The sequence below is a fragment of the Camelus bactrianus genome, chromosome 9 (genome assembly GCF_048773025.1).
Source record: "Camelus bactrianus isolate YW-2024 breed Bactrian camel chromosome 9, ASM4877302v1, whole genome shotgun sequence".
NCBI classification, from domain to species: Eukaryota; Metazoa; Chordata; class Mammalia; order Artiodactyla; family Camelidae; genus Camelus; species Camelus bactrianus.
The window spans coordinates 28,413,882-28,434,955 of record NC_133547.1 but is presented as its reverse complement, the minus strand read 5'-3'; the positions used below and the strand labels follow the sequence as shown (position 1 = coordinate 28,434,955).

General features: G+C 55.9%; 1 protein-coding gene across 7 annotated transcripts in view; it reads left to right on the top strand.

Moving 5' to 3' along the window:
- The window catches only part of BCAR3 (BCAR3 adaptor protein, NSP family member), a 221,031-nt gene that overhangs the window by 190,853 nt on the left and 9,104 nt on the right, over window positions 1–21,074 (top strand). For 6 of the 7 annotated variants that reach the window (XM_074369969.1, XM_074369971.1, XM_074369970.1 and 3 more), the window contains 5 exons: window positions 4,655–4,783; window positions 7,667–8,109; window positions 11,314–11,417; window positions 12,476–13,128; window positions 17,911–18,026. In XM_074369969.1, the coding sequence (XP_074226070.1) occupies window positions 4,655–4,783; window positions 7,667–8,109; window positions 11,314–11,417; window positions 12,476–13,128; window positions 17,911–18,026 (1,445 nt within the window). Of the gene's footprint in view, window positions 1–4,654; window positions 4,784–7,666; window positions 8,110–10,328; window positions 10,520–11,313; window positions 11,418–12,475; window positions 13,129–17,910; window positions 18,027–21,074 lie in introns of those variants that run through there. The other variant, XM_074369974.1, reaches the window with a different exon arrangement.

Genomic DNA, 21,074 nt, shown 5'->3' with positions numbered 1-21,074 from the left:
CGAGGGGCACAGAGGCCTGTGGATGGAGGGGGCGGGTGGCCCGTGCTCCTAAACGCTGCTGTAACAGCCATTGACATCAGGACTGTTAAAAGGCCTGCAACAGGAAAGTAGTAGCTAGACTCAGGCTTCCACAAAAAGTGACAAGTACGGTCATTTACGAGTTTCCTAGCCAAACTTCAGTGTGGTTGAACAGTTGTGGGCCTTGTCCACCCCCTGCATTTGCCCTAGTTACCCATTGACCTGCCTCTCATCTCAGACCCCAGACCCAGGCCTATTAGAAGTGGGGCCGTGTGAGTGGGCGACTGCCACAGGGGAGTCACTAGCCCTCCCTCCCTCCGCCTCCCCCTCCCTCCCTTCCTTTCTTTCCTGCTCCAGTTACTGCTTAATTTATGTACATAGCACATTTTCGCACATCCCCAACCCCCCAAAAAAGAACGACTCCCGAACTTCTGGGGGATCCGTTTCAGGCAAGACTTGGAGTAGAAGATACATGTCCTGCCCACATCCTTCTCTTGTGGTGGCCATGGCTGGATCTGGTCCTGGAATGAACCTGGCAAGACTCGTGGGCAGAATGTTCTCGACCCAAAGTCTGGCAGCTTCCTGTCCCCTGGAGGTTGTGCCCAGCAGCCGTGGGCCGTGGGCTGTGAGCTCAGGGCGGCCGGAGCCCGTGCTGGTGCAGTGAAACTCAACTCTGTCTCCAGCCTCCCCTCGCTGCCACCTGCTCCCCTACAGATAAGAGGCTAAAAACACAAGGAGTCAGGCTTGTCTTTTCGGAATGAAGTTCAGATTCAGGGGCAAATAGCTAGAGAATTTGAGCTTGAAGAATAAGCTGTGTTAATATAATGTGATCATTTCTAGCATTTGCTGCAGAGTTTGATTATTCGTGATTACTTTCTTGTTGTCTCTGTCTGGCAGTTGAAGAATAGGAAGTCCGAAGGGCCAGTGAGCACTTCGTTTCCATTCAGGGTGAACTTCCTAAGAGAGCAGAGCTGCGCTGCACTTGCCCTGGGATGTCACGCTGCCCGCTTGCCCTGTGCCGACAGCGTGTGAGAATGGCCTGGGTCCAGCCAGTTCCGAGGCGCACTGAATTCAGAAGAGGTGGAGAGAAACAAATGTGAAAAAGCTGGCAAATAGGAGCAAGGGGAAGAGGCTGCAGGAACAGGAAAGGGTGTGAGCTGTAGGCCTGGGCCCCTCTGTGCCCGAGACTGGACACTAGGCGTGCCGGGGCCTGTGCCGCATTCTGCTTAGCCTGCAGCTTGATTCTGGGCTGTGCGTGAGACAACAGCGGCGCGAGTGGTATGTGAGGAAGAGCTCCTCTCCTCTGTGCCTTCCTCAGAATGCGGCCTAAGGAAGGGCGGGAGGATTCTTAGGGCGTTAGTAGACGCAATCATCAGAGGACGCTGGCGAACATGCAGTTGGATAAAACCATTGCTGAGGTACCATTGTGTTACCTCAAGTCACCAGAATTTACCTTGTAGCCCAAAAGGCCCCCAAATTCGTCCAGGCCATGACTGACATGGCTGCATTTCAGGGGAAAACTCAGATCCCTCCCAGAGTGGGGACAGTTAAGTGGATGGGTGTACTTTTTGCAAAAGTTTGGTGGTTTGGGGGAAGCCATCATAATTCTGCCGGATGTTGCAGTACGCGTGCCGTGCGCCTGTCCTGGGAAGCAGGAACCCCAGCCTGGTCTCCCCGCTGCTCGCGCACAGTCACAGTGCCCTCAGAGACACCCAGGGAGACATTGTGCCAGATGTCCTTAGATGGCCACTCGTCACCAGCTGTGTGGCTGACCGCCCGTCGGAGCCCTTACGCCTGCCGTGGCAAAATCAGAGCCAGCAAGGTCAAGGTCTCATAAAACACAGGCACTTGGGGAAAATAAAAACTGTATTAATATGTATGATTAAAATAGTAAGTGGAAGTTTCAGGCGGCCTCTACCCCACAAATCCCCACTGTTTAATCGCGAGGGTGGCCGTGCGCAGGTGGCTGCGGAGTGGCCTCCTCAGGCGTCTGGGAGACCCTGCCCGCGTGGTCCGCTGGCGCAGATGCTCCCCGCAGCCAGCTTGGCTCCTTTCCGTGCAGCAGAAGCAGCCCTCCCTGGCTGGGCGTGAAGCCCCCTTTGCAGTTGCCCGCTCCCTCTGGTTCTGCCTCCGCCCTTCCCACTCCCCCTTCGTCTCACTTCCCTCCCATTCCCCTCCCCCCCTTCAAAATACAAACTAGACCACTGTGTGACCTCCTGACTTTTCACAAATTACGCAGGAGGTTAAGGGTGTATTTTTTGAAGTTTGGTCTTCTAGCCCAGATTGTTTGAGGGGGTCCGTCTTACTGCTCCTTACTCCCTCCCTCGGTCCTTCCCTTGGTACCTGCCCCATCTCCCAAGTCCACAGCGGGAGAGAACAGTAATTGTGGATTTCCCTCTGTGGAGTTGGGACAGAAGTAACAAGACAGCTGATTTTATATTTTTGGTAACAAGTGTAAAGCAGTGTTATCTCAAAACCTGGAGTAAAAGATTGTCGCATATAAAATGCTAAAAAAAAAAAAAAAAAAAAAAAAAAAACCTCAAAGCCCTTGCTGTTTATGAGATGTGGAGAAAGAGAGAGAGGGTTGGGGGTGGCCTGGGAGTTGGGCATCAGAGAGCAGGGAGAATGCCGAGAGAACTGTGGGAATAGCTCTTCGATCTGGAAGGTGAGCGGAAGGTTACGCAGAGGATAGGGCCTGTTGCGGCGTTTTCAGAGCTCAGACCAGGAAGGGGCCCAGGGCTCAGCACGGGGATTGAGGCTGGGTGCTCAGACTGTCAGGGCAGCTAAATAGAGGCCAGGGTCACAGTCTAAGTTAGGAGTTAGTTCAGCTGCCAGTGACAGGAACACCCAAAATAAACAGGCTTAAAAAAAGGTAGAAGGTCACATGGAAGACCTGGAGGCTGGCAATCCAGGGCTGGTGTAGTGGCCTCACCATCGTGAGGGACCTGGGTCCTCCCAGTCCTACTGTGTGGCTGCTTCCTCGTGGTCAGGGTGGTGCTGCGGCTCCAGCCATCACCTCTCAGCATGGCAGTCCCCACCCAAGTGGCGGTTTAACTTTCCTGGCCAGGACTTAGTCACATGGTGGCATCTCCCTGTAAGAGAGGGGGAGGTTGAGGAACATCACGGGAAGAACCTCCGTAACTAAGAAAAGTCACAGACATTCCTCACGTTGGGGTGTTTGTTCATCCCCTGAGTGCGAGTGCTGAATGTGTTCCAGCGTCGCTCGAGGGCAGTGGGGAAGGAGGCAGATGGGCTTCTGGTCTCGTGAAGCTCACAGTCTAGCAGGAGGCAAGACAGACAGTAAAGGAATAGCGGATATGGCCTGGCTGATGATCTGCGTTCTGCCCTCAAACCTTCCCAGGGCGCTGTCGTCAGATGTACCTGTACATAATTAATGATCGAAGCCGATGGTGTCAAACATCACTGCTAATGCCTGCAGGCGCGTGGGCCGCCAGCATCCGCGTCTCTTTGATGGGAGTTCAGCCCATCCATCAAGCACTCCTGAGGGCCCGCCTCTGAGAAGAGTGGTGCGGGGAGGAGGGGGGAGAGGTGAACGCTAGGAAGCCAGAGCCCCGCCTTGAAAGCGCCCGGAGCCATTCTGCGGCAGTGCCCTCCTGGGCTGAGGGGAAGAGCCTAGCTGAAAATCCCGTCTTTTTCTTTCTTGAAGGATGTTTGAGGGGGCTCTTTCCTTGCTCAGGTGCAGGGCAGTGTGATGAGGGTAGTTTTGTGATTCCTGTGGGCTTTTGAGGCCAAGCTGGGGAAGCTGAGGAAACCCAAGGACACTGCCTTTTCCTGTGCGCGTGACCTTCAGCCACAGTCCCTGAGCCTGGCTTTGCTGGGAACCGGGCAGGTGTCCAAGTTCAGTTCACATGCTGTTGTAGGCGGGTATGGGTTCCTGATTAAACCCAGAATGAGTGCTGCCCGCCCGGAACTCCTGCCCTGCCTCTGTGCGGTGACCTAGACCAGTGATTCTCAGCCTGTCAGAGGGGAAGCGCCAGTTCTTTGTTTTGATTTAAGTTGCAGTTTCCAATCTGTCTTAAAAAATGAAATACTGGAAAAATGAAATTAAAAAGACAAAATACAAACTTAGACTTCTATTAGTAGACTCAAGAGACATGACATTCCTCTGTCCGATTGCTCTGAACGTTTCTAAAGGCAAACTTGGTTCCTGAACTGGCGTTTGCCAGGAGCACAGAGTTCAGAGCCTTCGCTCCCAGCCCGGGGACGGCACGTGGGACAGCGCTGTCCTGCAGGCCCAGGACCGTGGGCGGAGGGGACTCCGTGCTGCCCAGCTCCGTGTTAGGACGGTCCTGGAGCAGACTGAGCAAGCTCCAGGGCCGAGACGTGCCTGGCGCCCCCTGCCCTGCTCCCCAGGTTTCAGCTGCTACCTGAGAAGACTGGCCGACTCCCCTGTCAGAGTCCCCATGTGCAGGTGAAAATGTTACCACACACTTGGGGCCAGAGAAGTGAAAGGCCACAGCTAATTGTAACCATCATCCCGCTCCCCTGCCTGACCAGGGCTCTGGGCATACACTGAGCTGATTAGCAAAGCAGCCAACGACAAGGCCGTTGCGAGCAGCCGGCCGGCCTGGCGGCCCGGGCAGGGCGGGAGGTGACTGCTGGCCCTGTGTTGCAGTTCTCCAAGGAGAGGCACGTCATGGACAGGACGCCCGAGAGGCTGAAGAAGGAGCTGGAGGAGGAGCTGCTGCTGAGCAGCGAGGACCTGCGCAGCCACGCCTGGTACCACGGCCGCATCCCCCGCCAGGTACCCGGCCCCCTGCGCCCGCGTGCACCGCCCAGACCCGTGACCCTGCAGGGTCACACGCCAAGGCCACTAGGAGCGAGCCCCGGTGCAGCTGAAACGAAATACTACGAAGTGCAGGGACTTAGCTGAGGCCTGTCTCTCAGGAGACCCTGGGAGGGGCTAAGGTCAGGATCCAAAGTACATTTCCCCGCGGCCAGTGAGTGGACGGAGGAGAAGCAGGCGTTCTGTGGCTGGTGAACACGGAGTGGGCAGGAGGCAGCACGCAGGGTGGTGCCTGAGAAGTGTGAGGCTGGGCTGTGGTTCAGATAATTGAAGTCTTGGCCAGCTGCCTGCAGCTCACGCCCTTTGGAGCCTGCTTCCTTCTTAAGGCAGTGGTTTAATTTCAGGTGAAGAAAGGGATCATCAGGGCAGGTGGTACAGAGGCCGCCTGTGCCTTAGTGGGGCCCACGGTTATTCACTCTCCATCCATCCCCTCCCGGGCCCCCAGCCTGGAGGTGGGGAAGAAGAGGAGCCATAGCAGCGGCTGCAGAACCACAGCCAGGATGTACTTGGTGTGATTGTCATTTTTATTTAATAGCATAGAAACTGAAAAATAAAATCAGTGCAGAATTGAGGTATAGAGTTTCCCCTGGATTTTTCTTGCAACCTGATCTGAGCTGTCAGTCACCCAGTGTCACAACGTGACGGGAAAGGGGTGGCTGGGGGTGGGGGAAGGGCATCAAGTTGTGAATTATTTTTTTCATGTAGCAGATTTCTCAGCACCATCAAAGAAAGGATTCTGATTCTAACTTTGCTTCTTTTCTTAGTTTAAAATGGATTGTAGAAAATAGAAAACAGAGTAGAAAGAAGAAAATTTAATTCTCACTTGAATTCTCCCTCCTGGAGATAAACCACTAGGAGCGTTTTGATATAAATCCTGCCAGACTTTCCTGATTCAAGTACGAGCTCACACTGCACATAACTTTTTTGCAGCCCACTTTCTTTTCTTAACGATACTGGGAGATTTCTCCTGCTATGAAATGTTCCTCTGTGCCAGTCTGCATTGTCTGTGTGTCCACTGTATGCTCCACTGTTTACTGGACACTCTCACCAATGTCCTTTAAGATGACGACTATGTTCATGACTATAATTATTTCCTTAGGCTCAATTCCAAGAAATGGAATTTCTGTGTGAAAACATTTTCAAGGCAAAGATGCAGTTTTAAAGTAACCATGGTAACATACGTACTGAGCTAACTGATCAAACACTGGAATGTCCTGGAAGAGTTTTCAAAGTTTATAAAACTGATGTCTGTCACCGCCATCCCTCTCATTGTGATCACGTAATCTGTTTCCCACTTGCCGTGAGTGTAAATTTTCAGCGATACATCATTCCAGGTTGTGTAGCTAAAGGCTGTGACAATGACAATGATGGTCATAGCTGGCACTTTACTCCTTCAAGTCTTTATAGCTGCTCTGCAGTAACATCACCCCGTTTATTTATTTATTTTTAATATTTTAACATATCTTTATTGTTTTACTTTTTAAAAGGTTTTAATTGTTTTTCAAATGGAGGTGCTGGGGATTGAATCAGGACCCTGTTCATGCTAAGCACACACTCTACCACTGAGCTGTACCGTCGCCCAATATTACCCCCATTTTACAGATGATGTAACTGAGCATAACTTGTCCATGTAACTTGTCACACAGCAGAGCCAGAGTGCAGACCCAGGCAGCCTGGCCACAGGAACAACCGCATTGTCACACTGTCACACAGTATGAAGTCTCCTTTGCTATAAGTACCAGCATCCTTATAGTCAGTGATTTTTTAGCATCGTTTAGTGCTCCAGGCAGTGACTAGGGCTTTGCATATATTATGCATCCAAATATGTAATCTTCCCAGTAACTTTGTGAGATGAGAGACCTGGCCCGCTTTGTTCCAGGCCCTCCAGAGTAATCAGTGTGTCTAGAACCCACACTCAAGAGTCTGATTCCACAGTGCCTGGCCTCCACCTGCATGTGGACCCTCCCCCCGAGCAATGAGGCCTGGAGGGGGGTCCTAGGAGAGGGCTCTGAGGGTGACTCGTGGATGCTGACAAACACCTTCCCCCAGTTATCAGGGGAGGGGAGACTCAGACCCCAAGACACAAGTTTCCTTATTTCTTATATTCTGTCACTTCGCATCCTTCAGGTCTGCATAAATGTCATCTCCTGGCACCCTCCTGACCACTGTATTTTTTTTAATTGTCTTTTTTTATTTTTTATTTTTTTAACATTTTTTATTGAGTTATAGTCATTTTGTGTTGTGTCAAATTCCAGTGTAGAGCACAATTTTTCAATTATACATGAACATACATATATTCATTGTCACATTTTTCTGTCCGCTGTGAGCTATCACGAGACCTTGTATGTATTTCCCCGTGCCATACAGTATAATCTTGTTTATCTGTTCTGCATATACCTGTCAGTATCTACAAGTTTTTAACTCCCAGTCTGCCCCTTGGCGACCACGAGTTTGTGTCCTGTCACCACCGCATTTTGAAGGGCAGCCCTCACCCACCCCCTGGGAGCACACTGCCTCCCTTCCCGGCTTGCTTCCTCCGGAGCTTCGCGGCGCCTGGCGGGCCAGGCCTGCGGCTGGTCCCGTCCTCACGAAGCAGAACCCTCCCCTTGGAAAGCAGAGGCCCCGGGACGGCGGGACGCCGCTGCGACCCCCGGGCCTGCGGCGGCGCTCGGCGCTCGGCGGCGGGCGCCCAGCAGACCGTGAGTCGGTTGGTGAGCAAGTCTTCTAAGACTGTGACACTTGACAGAGTCGAGAGCCGGCTGGGAAGAGGCGCGGCAGCACGGCCTGTCGGCCGGCGGCGGGGCGCCTGGCCTGCGCCTCACTCTGCCTTCTGTCGCCCAGGTGTCGGAGGGCCTCGTGCAGCGGGACGGCGACTTCCTGGTTCGGGACTCCCTGTCCAGCCCCGGAAACTTCGTCCTGACCTGCCAGTGGAAGAGCCTGCCCCAGCACTTCAGGATCCGCCGCTCGGTGCTGCGGCTGAGCGAGGCCTGCCGCCGCGTGCAGTACCAGTTCGAGACGGAGCGCTTCGACTCCGTGCCCGACCTGGTGCGCTGCTACGTGGGCAGCCGGCGGCCCGTGTCCCGGCAGAGCGGCGCCGTCATCTTCCAGCCCGTCAACCGGACGCTGCCGCTGCGCTGCCTGGAGGCGCGCTACGGCTTGGCCCCGGGCCCGGCCCCGGGGGGCGGCCCCGCCGAGGGAAGGCCGGACGCGGCCAAGAGGCTGAGCCTCACCGTGGGCGGCCCCCAGGCCCGAGAGCAGAGCTTTCCCCGGGGCAACCTCCTCAGGTGAGGCAGGCCTCCTGGGCGGCGCTGGGACCGTGGGGGGCACGCGGTCGGGGGCCCAGGCTGGGCTCCGCCGGCAGAGGCGCTGACCCCGGAGCCCGGGAGCGATGAGGGACGCTGATGAGAATGCCACGTGCTGCTGGAATAGCTGTCGCGAGGCAGTGCCTGATTGGTTCCCGGTTGAGGTGGTGCCAAAAGTAGTTGATGCCGTTGCTGACCAAGGGGAGGGCTGGCCGGGGGAGACCTCGGGAAGGAGGTAGGATTCCGGCTGGTCTGCAGGCTAGGAAGATAGGATGGATGCTGCCAAGGAGAGGGTGTCCCCACGGAGGGAGTGGGGCTCGGTGTGAGTGTAAGTGCAGAGGCAGGAAAGGGCAGGCTTGTGCCTGGAGTGAGTACATGGCTGGAGCCGGGCAAGGGTCCGCAAGGGGATGGCCGGGAGGTTTAGGGAGGCCTTGATGGCCAGGCCAAGCGTAGGGTTGCAGAAAGCCTCCAAGACTGGACTCGGGAACAGGGTGTCCTAAGAAGAGGAGGGAGAAGGGAGAGGGCGCAGGAACACCAGCCAGTGAGTCGTGGGGGGCCAGGCTGTGCGGGGGGTGGGGTGGGGAGCGAGAGTCAGGATCCCAACCAGGCCTCCCGCCTGTAAGGGGGATGGAGGACGGCGATCAGGACACCACGGGAGGGGCCGGCGTGGGTAGTCTTTGGAGGAAAGGCCAGTTGCTGAGTCTGAGGCGCGGTGGTGGGCTCGCTGAGTGCCAGTGTCCAGCAGCAGTTCTGGGGTTCAGGAGGGAAGTTAGCCCTGAAGGCTTAGGTGGAAAGAGGGGTTGACTCGGTCAGAACAGATGAGATTCCTAACACAGGAGATTCCGAGAGCCTGGGGGCTGCAGTCTGAGCCTCGGGGAACGGGCGGAAAGAAGGGTTCAGAGAACCAGACGCTGAGCTGAGGGCCTGCCATGGACTCTCAGGGACGTCCCTGAATTCCTACAGGCCCCGCCGCCCGCGGGGTGAGGAGTCCTTGTGCACACTGTCTAACTGCCACAAAAGGAAAGCAGACAGAACGGAACACAGTAGGGCAAAGACCAGACCAGCCCCTCGGTTACCCGCTCCCTGGCGTCAAAGCTTACCCAGCACATTTGATTCCACCACTGGTTTATTTTCCTGGACCAGAAGGAACTGTCTTAAACTGTAGTTTCTAGACTACAGAAATTCAGAAGCAAAATACAGGACCCTGAGAGCCACACCAATGACAGCCATGTGCTGCCAGGAAGCTCTGGTAGATGTTCGTCAGCATCTGGCTGTGGACCCTGCCACCTGGCCTCAAACCCTTGTCCACCATTGACCTGGTCAACCCTGGACAAGCTACTCACCCTCTCTGGGCCTCACTTAATTTGTCTGGGAAAATGGGGCTTTCAAGGGTTACGTGGTTTAGGATAAACAAAGTGCTTAGAACAGCGCCAGCACAAAAGAAGTGGTTGGTAAGTGTCGATACTCCTGCCAATGACTGTTTTCTGGGGAGCGGCAGAGTGTACAGCTCAAGGCAGTTACAGGGAGGGAGGCAGGAACTGCTATTTAGAAATTCTCCTTTTCATGGTAATAAGATGGGACATGAAATCCCTTAAGATATGAAAGGGGTACCGTTCTTCTGTTTCTTTCGGGGGGGGGGGCGTTGACTGCTGAGCTCATGAGCAGGGAGTTCATGCCATGAACAAAGCCAGGGTGACGCACAGAACCCCTGCAGGAATGTGCTGGGCAGGCCTCCTGGTCCACCCTCAGCGGCCTGGGTTGAAAATAAAATATTTTTTTAAGATAAGAAATGAGGGGGGAGGGTATAGCTCAAGCGGTAGAGCGCTTGCTTGGGATGCACGAGGCCCTGGGTTCAATTCCCCAGAGCCACCTCCAAATACAAATAAATAAGTAAACCCAATTACCTCCTACTCATAAAACGAAAAAAATGAAAGACTGAGAGTCTCTGAGTGGACGAGACAAGCCTAACAGAGCCACTCCAGACTGCCCTTTGAGAGCAGCCCTCCCTAAGCCTTGTCACCACTTGGCACAGGCTGCAGGCCCAGCAATGCCTCCGTGTGGGGCTGGGCCAGGCTCTACGGGAAAAGTGGCCCGGTGCCCTGCCCCCCCCCCCCCCCCCCCGCCCGAGGCCCCGCACCTTCCCTGACGTCAGGCGTGCTGGTTGGCCGGCCGGCTGGCCAAGGTGTGCACTGGGCCGGGGATCCGGGCGGTGGAGTCTGACCGCTGGCGGTGAGCGCTGGTGAGCGCTGCTTAAATATCGCTCCGCAGAAGCCACTGCTGTTTGGAATTTGCCCTCTGCCCTGCCTTGTCTCTGAGGGGTTGCCGGAATTCCTCTGTTGCTGGGCGTCTGGGGATATCCTTGTTTGTTTTCTTCTCCTTGGCGCTTGCAAAGGTAGGAGAGAACTCTGTGATTTCTGTGACATAAGCCTGTGAGAGGGTCGGTTCAAGTTCATGACGACTTGGCTGGTGCAGTGCTTTCTGTTTTAGCAAAAGAGAGATTCTGTTCTTTGCTGTTAATTAGAGAAATCCCCAACCTGGGCCGGCACGGGGCAGAGGGATGCTAGCTAACCATGCGGGAAGTTCCGTTCCCGCTTTCCCTGTGCGGCTGTGCTCTGTGACCCGCGTCCCTTTCCCCAGCGCAGCGGGAGGGGGCTGGCTGAGCGGTCCCCCCGTGGGGTCCTCCTGGTTGGGTTTGACAGCCTTCCCCGGGCGATCTTGGGGATTGACTGGGGGATGCGGAGATTTCCAGTGAAAGGGAAACTGCCCCACAGCTGCCTTCCTAACTGTGGCACTGTGAGGCCTGGTGGGAAACGCATGTTGGTTACACACGTCATTCCTCCCGGGTCTGTGAGTAATTTTAGGCTCTGTTAAAAGTACACATTCCAGGTCAGCAGATTTTCCTGAGAGTGTCATGAAACCTCTAGCCTGCTCTGCTTAGTGGGATGGGAAGACTCAGAGCAGGCAGCCTAGGCCCGGTGCATCGATCGTGGGGACGGGGCCCACGGCACCGTGGGGTGTTCATCGCCCTGCCGGTAATGTCCTCCGGCAGATGTTCCTTTACTGTTAGGGTTTGCTGGAGCACTCTCATCTGAGCAATCTTTTTTTTTTTTTTAAACTTTCTACAACGTTGCCTAAAGGTTTTACGATTTAATGATGTGTTTCTGCCCCGCTTGTCTTTTCCTTCAGAAATAAAGAGAAGAGTGGTAGCCAGCCAGCCTGCCTGGATCACATGCAGGACCGAAGAGCTTTGTCCCTCAAAGCCCACCAGTCGGAAAGTTACCTGCCAATTGGTAGGTCTTCGGGAGTTTGGGAGGGAGGAGGATGACAGAGTTCCTCTGCCCTCTGTGGTCACGCAATTGGGGAATGACTAAGACTGTGTGCCTGCAGGCTGTAGGGTGAGGGGTTTGTAGACCTGTATTCAGATGTGAGTCTCCGGGCTGTATGCACGCTAGCTTCCGGCTGCAACACATGCCTTCAAGGAGGGCTTGGTTATCCTCTTTGCCGCTGAGAAAACTGGCGCAGATATTAAGTGACTTGTCCCTGGAGTCACCTGTCTAGTAAGCGGTGAGGCCAGCCTTTGAACTCAGGTTTCCTGATTCTAAGCCCAGTTTCTGACTGGTGGTCTTCAAGACGCACAAGCCTCCCCAGTTGGTCCCTCCCTGGGCAGAGGCCGGTGGGTTGATCCTGGGGCCCTGGTGGAGCAGCTGTCCGCACAGACCCCTCTTCCTCTCCATTCTCCATCACAACCAGAAGAGAGACGGTGTGGGACGTGGGGAAACCAACAAGCAATTGTGTTAACAGCCCATGGGAGTGCTTTTCATTATTTTTGTAACTGACCTTCCTTGGGGACCACAGGTGATTTTTCTGATGCCCCTGCGTAAACTGCTTCACCGTGGGTTATCTCAGCATCCTTTTCTCCCCCCTCCCCGTCTGTCGCTGGCTCTCCCCTACAGCCAGCTGGGCTCCTCCCCGACACTGGGAGTGATTCAGGGCCCCCCTTTATGTCACGTGGCTAACCTCCCAGGGCAAGGTTGGATTCTGCCCTCCAAGCTCAGTCTTTCCCTGTTCTGACTGTACTAACCTTCTGTGACATAAAGTGACATTGCAGTCCAGCTGTCGGCCATCAGTGGGATTTAGAATTCCCCCAGAAGTGGGGTGGGGCCAGCTTAGTCCTTAGCCTCCTCTTGACTGCCCTAGATCAGCCTGCAGTGAGCAGGCTGAGTTGTCTTTTGTGAGTGAAAATCGAAACCCCAAGGCATGAGTTGAGGGCGGGGAGCCATCCCGCCATTTTTGTCTGTTTTGTGTCCTCTGCACAGCTGAGCTTCTGACCCTCTCTTACTGTCCACAGGTGGTAAACTGCCCCCTCAGTCCCTGGGTGTGGACACAAACCCCTGCCCCAACTCACCGGTTTTCAGGACGGGCAGCGAGCCCACCCTGAGCCCGGCGGTGGTTCGGAGGGTCTCCTCGGATGCTAGGGCGGGGGAGGCACTGAGGGGCTCAGACAGCCAGCTGTGCCCCAAGCCGCCCCCCAAGCCCTGCAAGGCACCCCTCCTCAAGGCTCCTTCGTCTCCCTCCACCTGGCTCAACTCAGAGGCCAACTACTGCGAACTGAACCCAGCCTTGGCCGCCAGCAGCGACAGGGTGGCGGGGCCGCCCGTCTGTGCCCAGGACAGCTACGTGGAGCTGCTGACAGCCAAGCAGAACGGGCCACAGGGTGCCCGGAACTCTGGCACCAGCTACGCGATCCTTGACGATGATGGCGGGGCAGGGCCTTGGGGGCCACTGCCGGCACCGGGGCACAAGGGGCAGGAGGACCAGGGCACGTTCGTGATGCCCCTCCTGGAGACTGCCTCCTCGTTCAAGCCCAATGACTTCGCGTCGAAACTCCTTCCCCCTGAGAACAAGCCCCTGGAAATGGCCATGCTGAAGCGCGCGAAAGAACTGTTCACCACCCAGGACCCCAGGGTCATTGCACAGTACGTGCTGAGTGTGGACTGCAAGGTGGGTGCCAGCGCGCGGGGTGGGCTGGCGTGCGAGCATGCCGCAGGGGGACTGGGCTGGGCTTCACGCTGCCTTACCTTTGCTCTGATGATAACTTGGGTGTGGGGGTTTATTTAAGGGGTGGGAACCAGAGGCCAGGACAACCCTTGCCCAGGCAGGAAGCTTGTAAAACTCACCTGGGACAGGGATGGCCAGCTGCCGCCTCCTCCCCACCCCTGCCAGTGCCCTTCCCCGGCTGGCGCGGACTTTTTAATTCTTCCCCGGCCTCCACTCCATCAGAACTGGGGAAGTCAAGCCCGAAGAAGACTAGACTGTAGATGAAGATGTAGCTTCTGGAGTAGCAGGGCCTTGGTGGCGTCTGTTTTATTATACATTATACATACGTACGTTGTATGTTGATTTCATCGTTACGAAAATGGTCATCAGGATAAACATTTTTAAAGTTACTTGCCCAATTCAGAAAAATTATAGAACACAATTGCAAGGTGGAATTTTAGAAAAGCATACAACGTAGATTAAGAGAAAACACAAAAATCACACAAAATCAACATCTGCTCTGCAAACAGGTGCACATAAATCAGTGTGGGCACAGCTACTTGTTTTCCACAGAAGGGGCACCGGTCTGTACGTGCCGTTGTTCCACACCCTTGTCTTTCGTCGAACAACATATCGCGACTCTCTTTCCAGGTGACTCCGTAAGTACGTGTGTGCAGCACCATCACGTGTGACAGGAAGCACTGCTTCAGACACGGGCGGCCTTACTTCACAGGTGGCCCCAGGCAACCTCGTCCTTCAGAGAGAGGCTGCTAGGAGGCAGATGTTTCAGGCCGGGGGGCACTCAGCCCTCCGTCAGTAGAAAGAGACGGATCCCTTTATCTGAGCAACAGATAAGACCATAGGGAGATTTAAAGCCCTCTTCATTTGTATCTCAGTGAAGTCAATTAGCTTCAAAGGTCAGGGCTTATTGAGGAACTGGCTTTTCCTAAATAACTTTCCTGGGTCATGAATCAAGGCAGGAAATCGAGTCTCAGAGCACTGCCCCTGGGAGTTCCCCAGTTGACTGAGGCTCCCAGTGGTGCAGGGAGGACCCCCAGAACAGCTTTGAGGAGCATCAAGCAGGTGCTGGCTGTTCTGGGGTGAACAAACCCCTTCCTGAAGACAGGACTGAGGGTTCACTCGGCACCTCATTGCCAGGCCTGGGAGGGGGTCCGCGCGTGTGAGGTGGGGCTGCACTGGGAGAGCAGGGCTGTTTGCTCAGCTGGCTGGGTGTCCTTGGGCAGCGCCGCAAGTGGTCAGATCGTCTGCCTTGTTAAGACCTTGCCTCGCTTTAAAGTGGGCCAAACCTGTCTGGGCAGCCAGAGGACTCAGGTCTCCTGTTCTGGGCAGTAACTCATACCGGACCCTGGATCTAAGACCAGAGCCCACACCATCAGGCCAGGAGCCTGGCACGACCTGTCTGGGTTCTCCATGGAGGAAGCTCCGTGGAGTGGGTCTGGGGTTACTGAACAGCCTAATTCCCGGGAGGAAGTGAATCCGTGTCCCTTGTGGCCTCGGGTGGGGCTTGGTGGCAGTCGAGGAGGAGGTGAGATGCCTGACCACCCCTGCAGGGGAGTCCGGGGCCTTCCCGCTGCCTCAGCAGCTGTGACACGAGCGCTGTGCCTGCTCTCAGCTGGAGGGCGTGCGGCCTGCCCTCCTTCCCGTCCTGTTTCTCTGTCTGCGTTCTGTCCTCCCGGTCTGCGTCTCGCTCCCCTGTCTGCCTTCAGCACCCCTGGAAGAGGGGCTGGACTGAGCCCCAGGCAGTGAGGCAGAGACACGGGCAGGAGCCCCCCCAGCCCACGAAGGCAGGGCTGGTCAGCCTTCCTTCCTGCCTCCTGAGTCCGCTGCTATTTCCTTATTTTCTTCCTGAACCGCTGACTTCAGGACTTTGCCAACAAAGCAGGCGCAACTAGTGTCTCTAAGAGGGAAATAAAACAAAGCCTGCTCTTACCCAAATGCGGCCGCAGCCAGATGGGGCCACCTGGAAGCCGAGAGGAGGCATTGGGCATCTGGGGCCCAAGTGCTGACTCCCACCTGTGCACAGAGCCCGGGGGCCAGGACGGCGGGTGGTCCTGAGCACCCGGAGGCGGCCTGCCCGACAGTATCCAGCCCCCTCCCTGGGCTGGGGCTAGCATGGGTGTCCACTGAGCCCCTCCCACCCTGCAGATGGGCACCACCCTGGCCTCTCGCCCACCTGCCTCTGCACAAGCTGTAAGGGAGGCCCAGCGGTCAAGGGCCTAGCCCCCGGGGATGAACTGCCTGCGTCTAATGCCGCCGCTCCTTGCCCCTCGGGTGTCTCAGCAGAGACGAGCGCCACAAGCTCAGTGGTGGTGAGGGCTCACGCCCTCGCACCTTGGCTGCCCCAGAGTGAGGCTGCGTAAGGGTTTATTGGTATTACACAATGAGCCTTGATTGAGCGTCTACTGTGGGCCAAGCCAGGCCTGGTCATGGTGGGAGAGGCAGAAGCGACAGTGATACAGGAATTCAGACCACAGCCCAGGTGGGAACTGCTCTGCAGAGGAAGGCACTGGAGCTGTGGGGCCTCTGAGGTAGGGTCCTGAGTGTGGGGGAGGGAGCGGGTCAGGGTGGGCACATCTGAGATGAGTTCTGAAGGCTGAATAGGAGTTGGCCTGACGAAGAACACAAAAAGCACCTTCCAAGTGGCAGGTGGCACACACACAGACTCAGAGGTCAGAAGCCATGGGGGGAGGGGCTGGTTTGTGGAGGATTTGCTCCATGTGGGCAGTGCCGGGGGGATAGGGGTCAGCTGGGGAAAGGCCAGGAAGGTCTTCTCTTCAATGTTTTTGAGTCTCTACTTCTGGGATTCGGCCAGATTGCTGCCTTCAAAACACCTTGCAGCTCAGTGAGGGAGATGGGCCGGTAAATGCATAGGGCAGGTCAGAGTCCTCTGCTGAGGGCAATGAGGCAGGAAGCAGAGCCGGGAGGTCTCACTGCACTGTAGATGGTCCCCTGGCAGCCGGGAGGAGGGCCGGGCCAGTCCCTTGCAGGGCTCCCCTGGGTCACCGCAGCAGCTCCCGAGACAGTGGGATGAGGAACACGCAGCGTTCAGAGATCCCGCAGAGCTGGGAAAGCTGGTATCAGAAGAGCAGAGGGTGGCCGGAACGCCTCGTCGTGGGGCACTGGTACCACCTGCCCTGCAGGTCTAGCTCACAGTAAGTGCTCTAGAAGGGTGTGTCTCCCCTGCACAGCCCCGAGCTCGTGGCCTGGCTTTCCCCAGAGACCTAACCCAGGCCCTGCACTGTGAGCGCAGGACCCCGTGTCCCACAGCTCAGCCGTGGGGCAAGCAGACGCCAGCGCTTCCTGGTAACAGTGACCAGGGGACTGCGTGTTTATACTGAAGAAAAACAGGCTGGGAGGAAAGCACCTTCCAGAACAAACCTGAGCCGGTGACAGGCCTTTGACCCTGGTGTGCGGGGACGGGAGGACGCCCCGTGGGTGTGCTGGGTTTGGAGCCTCTCGACAGGGCAGGTGTCTTGACAAGCAAGCAAAATGTGTGTGATCGCAGGTGGCTGGGGTGTGCATCTGGGCTGCCCTGCCATGATCAACGTGTAAATCTCTTTCCAGAGATCGGGCCAGGATTCTTCCCTCTTCCACATGGCCAGTGAGTCACTTTTGAAATAGCTGTTTGGAGTTTGAAGGTCACCGGATCCTTGGCAAAGTTCTTGAGAAAGGTGAACTTAGCAGTTGTGTTAGAGGAGAGGACGCAGGCCCAGAGAGCAGAGTCCGCATTCTGCATCCTGTTCTGGAGTCTGACGCCGATCGCTTCTTCCCCAGGGCTGACAGTGGTTCTTTTGTTCAACCACAGAAGTTGAGGGTCAAGGTTAATAATACCAGCTAAACTTGCAGATGTTTTCTCTGGCCTATTGTGAAGACACCTGGACTGCTCACATGCCCGGGAGAATTACGGCCAAGGACAGCCCCACCAGGTCAAGGAGGGGAACTGCCCCGTGCCTGTCACGTGTCCAGGGCTGGTTTCGACCCGCTGTATCTGCTAGTTGTACTGTTAGGACGTCAGTGCGCTGCGCCGTCAGCCCTGTTTCAGAGACGCCCTGTCTCAGCTGTGGTACTGGGCGGTAATGTGTCGTAACTGTAAGTGGTCAGCTAATACCTGATTCCAGTAAGCTGTTAGAACTGAGATGGGGAGAGCTGGCTGGGACAAAGATTTTCTTTAAGGAAGACCTCTCGGAGAAGTGGATTGTGTCCGAGACCTCGGGTTTCACATGGTATGCGTTTTTAATAGCTTCCAGACGTGGAGTGCATTCCCTGAGCCCAGGAGAGGCGTGACTAAGGGGCACAGGGGCCAGCCCTGCCGTTCAGTGCGGACAGGGACAGCGGAGCAGCACTTGGCCGCGGCTCCGCTCTTCCCCTGCAGGGTCGACCCGCTCGGAGCACACACGGCCGGCCGCTGGCAGTCAGAGGAGGCAGGGGATCCAGCCTGCGTCAGACAGAAGCTCGAGGAACTACGTCAAACACCGAATGTGCAGATTCTGCAGACCAGTCTAGGTGCTTTCCTTCCAGCTTTAATAAAACACATTCCAGTCTGTGTACTAAAAATCCTCCAAGTATCATATTTAAACTGCATTTTCAGATGCTGCTGCTGAAAAAGAGAGGCAGGAAGTGCATCCACACTGTCCCAGCTGAGCGCACTCCTTCCCACGGGCTGCGTCCGCGTTTGCGGCGAGCCCACTTCCTGGTCCAGTTGGTTTTGACTTGTGTTCTTGACAGGTCGTGAGGATACTTGACGTGTCTGAAGAGATGAGGAAGAACATGGGCGTGAGCTCAGGGCTGGAGCTCATCACCTTGCCGTACGGCCACCAGCTGCGCCTGGACATCATTGAAAGGTGAGCATTGCGGCGGTGCATCTCCGGCCCCTCCAACTCAGCGGGCGGGGAGAGGCAGGGCGCCCGCCCCCCGGGGCCACCTTGCTCGAGGGCCTGTGGCCCCAACGGCCTTCCCTGGAAGCTGTGGCCAGACAGTTCATGCAGAAGCACAGAGAGGCAGCACAGAGGACGTCAGGGAACCGAGATCACGCTCCTGTCCCTGCTCCAGGAGTGGGCGGAGGAGCGCACAGAGCGTTGGCCTGGGAGCACAGGTCACCTCCTCCCCTGGCGGCCGTGGACCAGGCACCGTGCCACCTCCAGCCGCCTCACAGAGAGGCGGCTCCTTTGTGTCTGCAGTTCAAGACTGCTTTAGGAATTGAGGGGAGTTTGTGGGGAAGGTGGGGAAGACAAGAGTCTGAACAGATGAGGGATCAGAGGTCAGGGGGGTGACAGCACCTGGGGCCCCAGCCCCCAACGCATCACGGCCCTCAGGAAAAGCCAGGGCCCCGGCTGTCCGCTAAAACTCACTCCTGTGAACACTGGGTATTTAGAAGTTAGAAACATAGAAGCAGCGAGGCATGTTTTTAAGAAAAACACTGTACTAGCCTCTCACATTACATAGAGGTCGGCCTTTTTGACGCACCAAAAAGACAGTCAACTTGGGTGAAACTGTCTTGTTATCGTGCGTCTTCTGTTTTTCCAGCCTGTTTCCCAATTGCCACGACACCCGCGTGGTCTTGAACGGACAGCCAAGGCCTGGCTTCTTGTGAGAAGAAGGCAGTGATGCTTCAAAGGCCGGGGGCTCGAGTGCCGCCACCCACTGCCTGTGGCCTCCCGTGATGGGCTGGCTCACAGCACCGTCCAGTGCAGCTCTCTGTGATAGCCGAGATCTCGTTACAGTGGCCACTAGCCACACGTGGCTCCTGAGCACCTGAAATGGGGCAGCTGAAGGACAGTGTTTATTTTACTGTTTCAAGTGTAAGCAGCCACATGTGGCCCGTGGACAGTGCAGTCCCGGGATGTCAGCCCCTCCGAAGTAAACGCTGTGTCTCAGACAGACACACCGCTGCTTCCCAGGTGACCCGGTGACGAAGCAGCTGAAATGGCTCCCAAGCCGCTGTCGCTCTGGCTTCGCAGCCACGGACGCACCCACAGAAGGCACCCGGAGGGAGTGCGAGTGGAAGGCCCTGGGGGGCGGGTTTGTTGAGGCGTGTTGTTGGGTGTGGGGCAATGGTAGGTCCGACTTCTGAGCATTCCTCCTTTCCCTGCTCAGACTCTTCTGGGCACTAGCCTCTCTCTCCTGGCGTCCTCTCCGCTCCTCGCGCCGCAGGGGCCTGGCTTGTCACTTGCCCTGCGCTGCCCTCTGTCCTGCTCGGGCCCGGTGGTCCCGGTTTCAGCAGAGAGCCGCTGTGCTGCCGTCCCTGTGTCTCACGTGACAGTTTCAGCCTGAAAAGCCCCGAGGTGCAGGCCTAATTTTACCCAGGTCACTAGGTGTGCTGGGCTGCTGCTGGGCCCGGGCTGAGGTCGGCAGGCTTGGGGCTTCTCTCTGGGCTATTTTCTGACTTCCCTCTTGTCTGCGTCCGCTTCCTCCTTCTCCTGACGACCGCCTGCCTGCGGTCTCACTCCCGGCCTGGCTTCCCGTCCAGGGCTGACCCGTGCGATCGATGCTGGGGCCTGGGGAGCGGTTTTCTCCATTACAGCGTGTTTGCTAAATAAAGGCCAAGGTTGTAGCAGTTCTAGAGGATCAGATGGCAGTCTTGTGTCTGAGAATCAAAATCAAACCACCCTTTATGTTCTAACTCACCGCCTCACCCACCCCAGGCCTCCGAGTGGGGTGTCCTTCCCCAGGCCGGAGATGAGGGCTTCCGCCCCAGACCCGTTGTGCTGAGCTTTTTTCCCACAGTGGGGTTCGCAGGAGATTTCAGGCAAATGTTGGCTGAATGAATGGCTGTAATTACCCAATTGACCATTGATAGAACGCCAGGACTTAACAAAGTAGGGAACCTATCTTTTATTAAAGGCCATTAAAACACAGGAAAAAACACTGAATAAAGAATCAGTTGAAGGCAGCATGGGAAGCTGGTTTACTGTTTGTTAAAAGAAACATCTAAAATGTTCAGCTTAACCTTAACACTTTGCAAATGGGTAACAAAACTCTTCAATAAGAACAACAGATAATAAAAGTATACTTTAAGTCTATTTACAATCCATTAATTAAGAAAGACAAGAAATCAGGAAAAGGAGATTAAAAAAAAGAGAGACAAATGGGCAAAAGGGACCAAGGTACAGAGGGGAAGAGAGATGTGCACGTGGAGACACCTGGAGTGACTACGATTTGCCAGGCACTTTCAATTATCTCTACACCACACAGCCCTTCTCGGAACAACCCTTCTCCCATTTTAGAGATGAGTAAACGGAGGAGTGGAGCAGCTGGGAGCAGCCTCGGTCACATTCCAGGCGAGCACCCTGCACACCCACAGGCCAACACACTCAGAGACAGCAGAGCCCAGCGCTGACGCACGTCAGGGAAACGAGGGGGCCAGGCACAAGGAGCACCCGCCTCTCTCGGCTCTGGGAGAGTGCGACCAGCACACACGGGAGCAGAGAAGCAGGGCCCTGGAGTAACATCCTTAGCTCTGAACTTCCAGGACAGGTGGCCCCAGAGTCTCAGAGGCAGGCTGTATTTGTCACCGTAGCTGTGAGTCGGGGCTTCCCCTCCAACACTTGTACCACAGCCTGGAAGAAACTCACCTGAGGCCCATCCGACCCGAGGCAGGAAGTCCTGTTCCCGGTTTAGGGAAGGAAGGAGAGTTGCCGCAGTCTGTGTCCCTGCCACCAGGAAGGAGACCGTGTGACCCCCTTCACATGCTGCCGTTGTCGGGGGAGACAAAGACCCCTCTGCTTCCTGTTCTGGGTCTGCGAGGGTGACTTGTGTAGTCCCGGATGAGAAAAGGGAGGAGCGTTAGCAGATACAAGATTTCACTTTGCTCGGGTCTGACCTTGCTGGGAAGCCCCGCTGGTCCACTGTTGAGTCTTTGTCCACGTCTCCATTCACTTCCTGGCCTCTTG